This window comes from Rhipicephalus microplus, chromosome 1 (assembly GCF_043290135.1).
Source record: "Rhipicephalus microplus isolate Deutch F79 chromosome 1, USDA_Rmic, whole genome shotgun sequence".
Lineage (NCBI taxonomy): Eukaryota > Metazoa > Arthropoda > Arachnida > Ixodida > Ixodidae > Rhipicephalus > Rhipicephalus microplus.
In genome coordinates, this window is record NC_134700.1 from 268,560,266 (window position 1) to 268,570,616 (window position 10,351).

General features: G+C 47.0%; 1 protein-coding gene and 1 long non-coding RNA gene across 4 annotated transcripts; one reads left to right on the plus strand and one right to left on the minus strand.

Annotated features, from left to right (window-relative positions):
• Window positions 1-376: 376 nt before the first annotated feature.
• On the plus strand, window positions 377-1,510 carry LOC142817236 (uncharacterized). The gene is made up of 3 exons (XM_075894300.1): window positions 377-850; window positions 910-1,009; window positions 1,374-1,510. Exons 1-3 carry the CDS (start codon window positions 654-656, stop codon window positions 1,473-1,475), a joined length of 399 nt encoding a protein of 132 aa, XP_075750415.1. The 5' UTR covers window positions 377-653; the 3' UTR covers window positions 1,476-1,510.
• On the minus strand, window positions 1,463-4,840 carry LOC142817243 (uncharacterized). Of its 3 annotated transcripts, none has more exons than XR_012895130.1 (4): window positions 4,760-4,840; window positions 3,817-4,151; window positions 3,555-3,708; window positions 1,463-2,083 (listed from the first exon to the last, which is right to left on the minus strand). It is a non-coding gene; the product is annotated as an uncharacterized LOC142817243 (long non-coding RNA). The 3 variants fall into 3 exon arrangements; XR_012895129.1 differs by lacking the exon at window positions 4,760-4,840 and having other exon boundaries at window positions 3,817-3,957; window positions 4,016-4,753; XR_012895128.1 differs by lacking the exon at window positions 4,760-4,840 and having other exon boundaries at window positions 3,817-4,753.
• Between the last annotated feature and the right edge of the window lie 5,511 nt (window positions 4,841-10,351).

The following is a 10,351-nucleotide window of genomic DNA, read 5'->3' on the forward strand; positions in this document are numbered from 1 at the left end:
CCAGACAGGCTAGAACTACAGTGCCCCGAGGAATATACAGGGTGAAGAGCGAAGTCTGTCCGGCAAGGTGGGGGGCCCCTATTCGAGGGCCCCACTGGCGCGAGCCATCCGTTTAGCTCTGTGGCGCAATTATGTAAAAATTCCAAATCCGGACGGAGGCGGTCTGTCGGTGACGTCAAAAAATGGGCGGTCCGCAGCGATCGCGAGGACGAGAGGAAGTGAACAGCCAATGAGCGAAATGAAGCCTCGCGTCATCATTTTGACGTGGACTTGGGGACCGTATAGCAAAGTGAAAAGTGTTTGTAACGTGTTGAAAAATGTTTAACTACTATTGATCATCATAAAATTGTGTTGGCACAAGTTTTTAAACGTTTATTAAGGAATACGGCACAATATAAACGTATTTTTCTTGTTATTGTTATGAAATAAAGCTAAATTTAGCGGGACGGTACGTGGTGGCGCTAAATACAACCCCGTTTCAAGCAGTTACTGTTTTCATATCTCCTCCACTATACAAACCTAAACAGCGCAACTTTCGAAGTTGTTGGCTCAGTCGAGCGCAATCGTGGCGGAGGTCAACTGTACCAGTAGTCAACAGCAGCAGCGGCTCATCGGCGTTATCCGAGGCTCAGCGCGCGCTGGTGCTCGCCTTTATGGACGAACATCCCCAGCTCGTGGCGAATGCCATCGAGCTGCGGCACGGCGTCACCATCACCGACCGGTGGCGGCTGTGGCAAGAGCTCAGCGACGCGCTGAACCATGAAGTGCTTGCGCAGGAATGGCAGGCTTGGTGGCGCAGGCCGGTGCGCGAGGCGCGCCGTGACACCGCCGCCATCAGAGACGCACAAACGTAAGTGACCGTCGAATGGCACGGGCAATATGTTCTGTGACATTAGTGTATATTTTCAGGGGCACTGTATGGGGTTGGCTGCCTGGCTTCCGCGGCCAGGTTCTACAGTTGACTGGGATGACACGCTTCAGTGGCGTTTTTGGTCTCACCTATCAACAGGTAAGCACTCTGCCGCCGCAGTATCACGGGTTCCTGAGCGGTACCATGACAGAGTTTGATATCTGAAGGGGTGCCTTTAGTGGAACCTTGTTAAACGGGAATAAAGCGCACGAGAAAGTAATCAAAAGTGGGTAGGTTTAACTAAAATCTCAGTTTGCAGCCCTTGCAGTACAAGGGGTAATAATTTATCATAAAACACGCAATGACTGCGGGTAAGTGCATGCACTAAAATGGTAATACATGACATCAATGACCACTGAATAGCTGCAGAACATTTCCGCAGATGTTTAGTACTTAAGGTTGCAAAATAGCTAGAGTAACGAATACCCACTTTCTGAAAGATCATGCTTACTACACTTTCCAGCAGGCGAATGTTCCCACTGCTGCAGTGGAAATGGATGTGGAGGCCACTGAAGCGGCTGTAGATGGCAGTGACACAGTAACACGCAAGCATCTGAGAACTTAGTGCTTTATTGAGTGCAGGACTGGAACCTTGAGCAGGGCGACAAGGTGCTCAAGGTGAGTAGACCCTTTGTTTACATTTTACATAAGGGGCATAAGCATTCCCCATGTTCTATTATGATGACTGAAACCAACTTGGGCTGTAAACAAGAACCATGCATTGTATTGAGGGCATGGTATCGGGTATCTGCAATGATAAACTGCCGGGCAAAAGGTTAGTTAGCCCTGGGGCTCTTTCATGGTGAGAGATGCATTTGAGGACATTAATAAAGAGCAGTTTCAACAATTGTTTGTAGGTCCACACGAGGAGGGCATTGCTTGTACACAAAGCTTCCCACTTTCAAAGGATGCCATCAGGCCAGTTGATCTTCAACTGAGGGGAAGTTGTTGTGCCCGTTGCAATTCTTGGCAGCAGCAGCAGCTTCCAGCCACGAGATGGTTAAGGGTTTACCGGCAGCTCACTTAAACATTTACACCATGATGATTCATCGCAGGTGCTGCGGGAGATGAAAAATTCAACCACCCGCATCGCTCCTGCAGAACGGCGTGTGGCAGCGGCACAGGAGAAAGCGGCAGCGGTGCAGGAGGGCACTGGCCATGGCTGAGGGCTTTCTGCGAGAAAGGGATACGTATTTTAGTTTAATTTTTCGTCATGTGTTCAATGTTTTTTCTTGTCATCATTCATTATAGATTTGTCGGTTTCAATGTGTTTAGGTGCTGCTGTTCATGTTCAATTTTATACGCTTCTGGAGACATATACATAGTTTAGTTTGTTTTTCGCCATGTTTTCAACTTTTTATCATTCATAATTGGTTTAGTGTTTTTGATATGTTTACGTGTTGCTGTTCATGTTCTATTTTATTCGTTTTTTGTTTGCATTTAGTACATATAACTAGATTTAGGTTAGCATTTACTTTGTATAAGGAGTGCAGCATTTTTTATGTTCGATATATGCATTTCTCAATGTATGTTCGAGCTGTTCTAGTGGCAGTGTTTTTTACCCACATTTCAAAGGTGTCCAGTCATTCACACGGAGACCACGAGTGTATAGTTGACATTTTCTGTTAATGTTTCTTTGATATTTGTATTGTCCCACTGTGTTTTCTAGCTCACTGTGATTTTTATTCAGCATTACCACATAGTGTAGTAATGTGATATCTTTTTGCATCACACTGTTTTGCAGTTCACTGTGATATTTTCATTTCAGCACAATGAGGCTAAGATGCAACAACTACATTCCGAATCTTGTTTGGGAGCGCTAAGCTAGTAAGTGGTCATCTCGCATCTTGTTTGGGAGCGCTAAGCTAGTAAGTGGTCATCCCGCACAGTTTTACAGAGGAAAATGGTCATCACAGCAACATGCCAGCGATTGATTTCATCTAGTTTTCGTTGTAAACGACTCTTTGCGGGAATAAATTTCGAACGTCGTATGGCTTGGGAGCCGCGAGATGGCTGAGGGAATTATTCATGCTGTATGTTATCAAAACAACTCGCCTGTTGTTTGCCGTCTTGATTTGCATATTTTTTAGCATTGCAGCATGACTGCAGTCGTGAATTCAAATAAATGTTATTTTAACATTCACACAATGTTTAGGACAATGAGCAAAAAAAACAGAACAACTTGACAAGCACAATTGCTCGTCAAGCCTGGCGTGCACAATTGAATGCTTGTAGTCAGTCACTATGACAAGATATGGACTTATGTATCATGTGTTCATACAACATGTTACTAATGGAATCTCGATTTTTATGCGTTCTGGTGAAAAGAATTTTGAGACGTTGCTGCATTGTTCGCACAATTTTGTGATAGCAACATTCAGCACAGAGTGCCGCTCATATATGCTTGCTCCAATCTAGTCTGTTGTGACTGTGATCGCTATTATGGAAAAGGGTGTTTCTGTTGCATATTTCATGTGCCACTTAAAGAAAATGCAGCATTTTGACATTGCCACCTTGCTTCATATTGAAGCACAAGTAAGTACTCTGTGTATTCAAATGTGGCAAACACAGCCCTTTCATGTCTAGATGCACTAGAATCAGTGTAAATAAATTATGTGTGGGATATGAAAACATGAAAACTCACCGTTCCTGTGTACTTCAAAAAAGGTCCAAGACAGCACTGCTGCCGTCTCTGAGCAGCACGTTGCGTGGTGTGAGCATATGGCTCCCCCTTGGCTCTCCATCGTCATCCTCAGCTGGTGGCATGTCTACGACATACTCGTCCAAGGTCCAGTCGCCTGCATGCAACGCAATGTTGTGGAGAGCAAAGCAAGCATAGATGATTTGCGCTGCCCGATCGGGGTTGTAGAGCATCGTTAGAAAGTGCTGCAAGCAGCGGAACTTGCTTTTCAACACGGCGATACACCTTTACACAACATTGTGCATGGATGCGTGCTCCTTGTTGTATCGGCCTTCGGAAGTGTTGCACGGTTGACTGCAAAGGACTGGAATTAGGAGCCATGGCTTGAGGGGATAGCCTGCGTCTCCTGCAATGTAAGCATAAAAGCTGAGTGCTCTGCCCAGATAGTACACATTAATACTTACCAAGCAGATATTCGCCAGGCTGCAGATGTGCAGCTAGGCGTGCACGCAGTGGGTTGTGTTCCCACACCCAGGAGTCGTGGCACGAATCTGGGAATCATGGGTCTATGACAATTATGCGCAGCCATGCTTTGCACATCTGCGATGAGGAGCGATATAAAATAGTACTGCATTTATACTCAGAATAAATCCCTTTTTTCTACGCATATGCAGGAAACAATGCGTACTAGTACAGTCATTGGTACAAGGAGCTTCACTTAGAAGGAAACACGGGGTGTAGCACACTGAGGAGGGGGGAGTGTGGGGGCAACGACCCCACCTCTGCTGTACACATAACTACGACTTCCACTGAATGATCGATAAGTGAAAAGCTACGCGTTGCTCTTGGGAAAGAACACTCGTAAATACCAAAGCCAGCTCGTCCAATTGTGATTGTAAGCACTTTCGTGTTGGAAATACTTCCCTGTCGTGTATATACTTCTGCTACGTCTGCTGCCCATATTACCGATTACCTCTAAAATGCACAATTCAATTGCGTATGCATGCCAGTGCAAAAACGGCAACTGGCTCACGCACAAAACACTTGCCACTTATTATTACCGAGGCCTTGCGAGCCACCATCTAGCTCGCACCCAATTCCCTGCAGGTTCTTTTTCATTCGTTGCATTATTACTTTTTCCAGCTTTGGCGTCACAACTGAACAATTGCTCCGAAGGGCGAGTAATAAACGATCCCAACAGTACTTACGATCATGACGTTAGGACATAATAGCCCCTTCTGGACATGAAGCTCGCCGTGTCGGCCAGTCTGAATTTCTCTGGCTTGCGAATGGTGACCAACGTGCCATCGGCACACGCCAGCACCCCAGGGATGCAACCGCGTAGCACAAACTCCACCTTTGCCTCATCCTTAGCAGCTGTTGTCAGTAGGAAGTCCGCCACCCTTTTTCTAGCAGCCACGGTAATGATCGCCTCCGTCACCTCGTGGATGGTGTTGCTCACCGCCGGCTGAGACATGCCGATGTGTTCCTCGCAACCAATGCTCTTCTGGAAGCTACCGGTGGCGAAAAATCGCAGCGCGCACAACACCTTTCTCTCTGTGGAAAGGCCACTGGCTCGCTGGCATCCGATGATAGGATCAAGTTCGTGGCACAAGCTACGCACTGTTCGTTTGGACAGACGAAAACATTGCCGGAACTCTTCTTCGCTGAACTCTTCAAATGCGTCTTTTACCTCGCGTCGTCGCCTCTGCTCGGTTAAAGCTACCGCACAGGCAAGGCGAAGTACCGTGTCAGTGGGAAACGCCATGTTGTCTAAGTGCCCCGGTGCCGAAAAGTCGCGCATTTTTTCCATTTCAATCCAATCCAGGCCACCTTGCAGCCATTTCAATCCATCCGGTTGCTTTCGGACAGTCTCTCCGACCGTTCCATCGCCTTTCTCCGAAAACCGAAAAAAAAAGAGTCACGTGACACTCCAGTTCACGTCACTCATAACGTCACAGCATTCGTCACAGCTTGTATGGGCCAATCGCGTGCGACTCAATGGAAGAGACCGCCTTTGTCCGGATTTGGAACTTTTACATAATTGCGCCACTGTAATTCAGTCGCAGCTGATCCACCAGGGTGGAGCTAGACAGCAGCGCCTCCCATTCTTCCCATGTTCCATTGGTGCCGTGTTCTTCGTCGTGCTCTGCACACTCCAACGGGATGTGAAAGGGTGTTGGGGTGGCTCCCCAGCACCCTTTCAGTGCAGTGCAGATTTATGTAAGTGTTAGTCTGTATTCTTCTTAGCGCTGTTGCCTCCACAGCACTGAGCTTTCTATGAGGACGTGATTAGAACGGCCTATTTCCCCTGTGGTATTTTAGAATCGTTATGAAACAAGGGTCCAGGGATGCATCTATTGCATTGTCTTGAGTGGCTTGGCGATTTTTGAAGGCTCGAGTGGCCTCGTCCGCATGCAGCTCGTGTTTCCTTGTTTTTGACACAATATGAATGAGATCTAACAGACAAAGATGCCAAGGAAAGTATAGGGGAAGTTATTAGACCCAGTTGTGATGTAGAAATATGAAGAAAGAAAAGTGTATGAAAAGATAACTTGCCGTGGGCAGGAACCGAAACGGAGACCTTCAAATAACACGTTCGATGCTCTACCACAGAGCTTCCACAGCAGCTATTTCCCCCCCCCCTCCACTTTATTGGTTATATATGTGAATTTAGACGTGGGAGTGTCAATCAGCGCCACCAGTAGCCATGGCAGTGAGTGTGGCACAGTCTTTAGGAGCCAGTGAGGCGTCATGTAGCACGTGAACTATTACTCTCTCTCTCTCTCTCTCTCTCTCTCTCTCTCTCTCTCTCTCTCTCTCTCTCTCTCTCTCTCTCTCTCTCTCCCCTCTCTCTCTCTCTCTCTCTCTCTCTATATATATATATATATATATATATATATATATATATATATATATATATATATATATATATATATATATATATATATATATATGCGGCGTCATGCCATATTAAGCTTAAAAAAGCCTTTTTAAGCCAAGGTTATCACAGCCAAGTGAAATTAGGCCAGATTTGGCATGGTAACATCTAATTATCTATAAAAATGATTAAGCTCATTAAGACAGAACAAATTAATCATCATTAAGCCGATAATTATTTGTTGTGGCTAGAAATGTTGCTTGCATACGGCAAGTCTTATCAATGCAGTCTTAATTTTTAGACTAATTAGTATATTTATATTGAGCCGAAGGAGCGCTAAAACTAATTAGGTCGTTAAGTTCAGATAGGGTTTAGAAATGTGTTAGGCGTGACCAGTGAGCGTGACTAAGTCCAAACGTTATGTTTAACTTAATGTAGCTGTTTAGTCTAATTAGCAGAATAGGGTAATTAGGCTAGTGAAGTACTGTTGATTCGGTGCTGCTACGTTATGCCAATCAATACCATTCGATAAGCTAGTGGCCAAAACTGCTGTCTCATGTTTGAGGCATTGCAGGAGTGCTTCAATAAACAAACAAAACAAATAAAACACCAGAAATGAAAACATCAAATTACGCAATTAAACACCTGTTCAATATTCATTGTATTTATATGTATATATCCTCGTGTTTTGCTTTCTTACTCTGCAGAGAAGCAACCTTGTTCACCTCCCCGTGTCTTCTCTTTTCATGGTTTCTTTGGGACCAAGAGTGTATTAGGGAGGTGCACGACGAGGAGCGCATGATGAGTAATGCGTTGCCAGGAACGCCGCCGCTAGATATGCAGTAATCACCTGGCAGTGCGCTAGGTAGGGTCTTTCCTCCTTGTGGAGCTTGGCGCGCACTTCCCCTCCAAATCTGTGAGCGCTCCCACGGCCGAACAGGAGATCCCAACGGTTACGGCACGGGCAAACGCACTTTGTTCTTGCGTCGTCTCTAGAAGGAACCTGCTGGTCGGGGACTGTCCAAGCGCGAGTTTGTTTATTGCGGAACCCGGCGTGATTTACGCTTGCGAGGTAGCGGGCGCCACCGTCGATCCCTCGGGGCGTATTTCGTCGCCGATGTTCACCGTCGGCTCGGATGAGGACAGCGGATAAAGCTGCCGTCCCTTCGCGTCTCGTTTAGCTCGCTTCTTGTCCGTGTTGAGACTTCCGCGGATTAGTGTTTCTTTTCCTGCTCTCGTTCCGTTAGCTACTCGACTTGTTCGTTTTTGTTTTGTTGTTGCTGGATCCACGTTTTTACTCTTCCTTTAGCTGCGTTGGTCCGGAGCTGTTGTTTCATCGAGTGGCGGATTACCTGTCATTTACGATTTCTTAGCGAGGGTTGCGAAGCTTTGCGAAAACGTGTTGCGAGTGGCTGTACATACACGCGCCATCAGCGCATGGGGAAAAAAGAAAGCACGGAAAACAAAGGAAAAGAAGGAAGTGACATAAGTATTAGAATGACAGAAAGCTGATTTGATCGGTGACCTGCCGGGGTGGTCTAGGGGCTAAGGTACTCGGCTGCTGACCCGCAGGTCGCGGGATCAAATCTCGGCTGCGGCGGCTGCATTTCTGATGGAGGCGGAAATGCTGTAGGCCCGTGGTGCTCAGATTTCGGTGCACGTTAAAGAACCCTAGGTGATCGAAATTTCCGGAGCCCTTTACTACGGTGTATCTTATAAACATTCGTTGGTTTTGGGACATTAAACCACCCATATCAATCAATCATTTTAATCGGTAGGGATTATTGTTAACAGATGGTGGCCGTGGAAACATGGACATAAGAGTATGAATGAATGATTGAATAAAATTTATTTAATATTTAAAGTCCGGCAGTTTTCACCGGGTGAGGGGGGGAAGAGAAGATTACCCCCTGTCCCTTCCGACTCTTCGTCGATCATGATGGCGGTGCCTCAAGTGACCGCTCGAAGTGCTTGGACGCGGGCGGCATCTTCAGCTTGCCGGACGGCTCCTCGCCGGTGGCCGCCGATCGGCAACAGTGACCGCAGCCGCGGCGGAGGCCGGCCCCTTCTTTCTCGCGCGGTGGTGGCAGCAGCAATTGGCCTCGGAGTTCGTCCCTGCCTAACATGCGTCGCGAAGGGAGTGGCGGCATTGGCGTTAAGTTTTTCAGCACACTCCCAAATTAGTTTTTTAACGCAATCGTTTCATCAGCCTACCTTGCAAGGCAATGAGTACGAGAAGCCGCGAGTGTCCTCCAAAATCTATAAGGTAAAAGATTGCAAAATCCCGCCCTTCATCTCGACTATTCGTTCGACTATTCTCGACGTAAAAGCAGCCTGTCTTTTACGCACAACCAGTCAACCACTTGATCGAACGCAAAACGCAAACAATCGGCCAATTTATGTGGCGCAGCTCAGTCACAGCAAAAGCTATAGAAGAGTGGCCTCTCGGAGCACTTTCTAAACACTCATTGGATAACTGCTGCAAGCACACTTGCTTGATACCCACTATGGCGTTAATACGGCATTAATAATAAAATTTTGTGTGATAGGCCGGCATTCACTATGCTATTTCTCGTCTTTCTTCTCAGAACCGTGGTTTCAGCTAAACGCAAGGAACTTTGTGTTGATTGTTCGTGCAGTGGCTGATGGCGATGAGGAATTGTTCCCGAAGTGGGTATACGCCACAGTTAATGGGTGAACAGGAACAAGTTCTTGTAATGGGTTGGAGCATTGGATGACCCACTCGTTACGCTATTCGAATTGTGCGACGACTGGTTGTTCTTTCGCTGTTTTAAAGCGCTTTATAAGTCGTACTAACGCGATTGCTTCCCCGACATCAAGCCTGCCCAAGGTAAGTTTGCCAACAAGTCCCAAACACCGGCGTGGCTCAGTGGTAAAATACTAAGCTGGTACCCAGCGGACCCGGATTCGAGCTAAACTGTGTCATTGGTGCCAGGTTCATTTTTTTCTCTAATTTCGTGCGTTGTGGTTACGGACATCGGCGGCGGACAACTACGGCAGCGCGTGGCCCGAGTTTTAGGAGCGAAGCTCCTTAAGGCGTGGGCTGTGCGTCCCCTGTATGTAGCCACCTCTCGTTCAGTTCTAAGTATAACGCTAGCCACCGCCCGATCTAAAGGGTTCAGCCATATGCATCCGTCCATCCGTCCATCCGTCCGTCCGTCCGTCCGTCCGTCCGTCCGTCCGTCCATCCATCCATCCATCCATCCATCCATCCATCCATCCATCCATCCATCCATCCATCCATCCATCCATCCATCCATCCATCCATCCATCCATCCATCCATCCATCCATCCATCCATCCATCCATCCATCCATCCATCCATCCATCCATCCATCCATCCATCCATCCATCCATCCATCCATCCATCCATCCATCCATCCATCCATCCATCCATCCATCCATCCATCCATCCATCCATCCATCCATCCATCCATCCATCCATCCATCCATCCATCCATCCATCCATCCATCCATCCATCCATCCATCCATCCATCCATCCATCCATCCATCCATCCATCCATCCATCCATCCATCCATCCATCCATCCATCCATCCATCCATCCATCCATCCATCCATCCATCCATCCATCCATCCATCCATCCATCCATCCATCCATCCATCCATCCATCCATCCATCCATCCATCCATCCATCCATCCATCCATCCATCCATCCATCCATCCATCCATCCATCCATCCATCCATCCATCCATCCATCCATCCATCCATCCATCCATCCATCCATCCATCCATCCATCCATCCATCCATCCATCCATCCATCCATCCATCCATCCATTTCATTTCATTTCATTTCATTTCATTTCATTTATTTTACCCTCAATCGCACACAGCTTTACAGAGGGGAGTGGGGTACAGAAAAAAAAACTATAACCA

What these genes read in the sequence shown, in the direction of transcription:
- LOC142817236 (XM_075894300.1), top strand. Translation starts at nt 654, where the DNA reads ATGGACGAACATCCCCAGCTCGTGGCGAATGCCATCGAGCTGCGGCAC. An exon ending in GCCATCAGAGACGCACAAAC is followed by an intron (nt 851 to 909) that starts GTAAGTGACCGT and finishes GTATATTTTCAG; the next exon opens with GGGCACTGTATGGGGTTGGC. An exon ending in TTGGTCTCACCTATCAACAG is followed by an intron (nt 1,010 to 1,373) that starts GTAAGCACTCTG and finishes TACACTTTCCAG; the next exon opens with CAGGCGAATGTTCCCACTGC.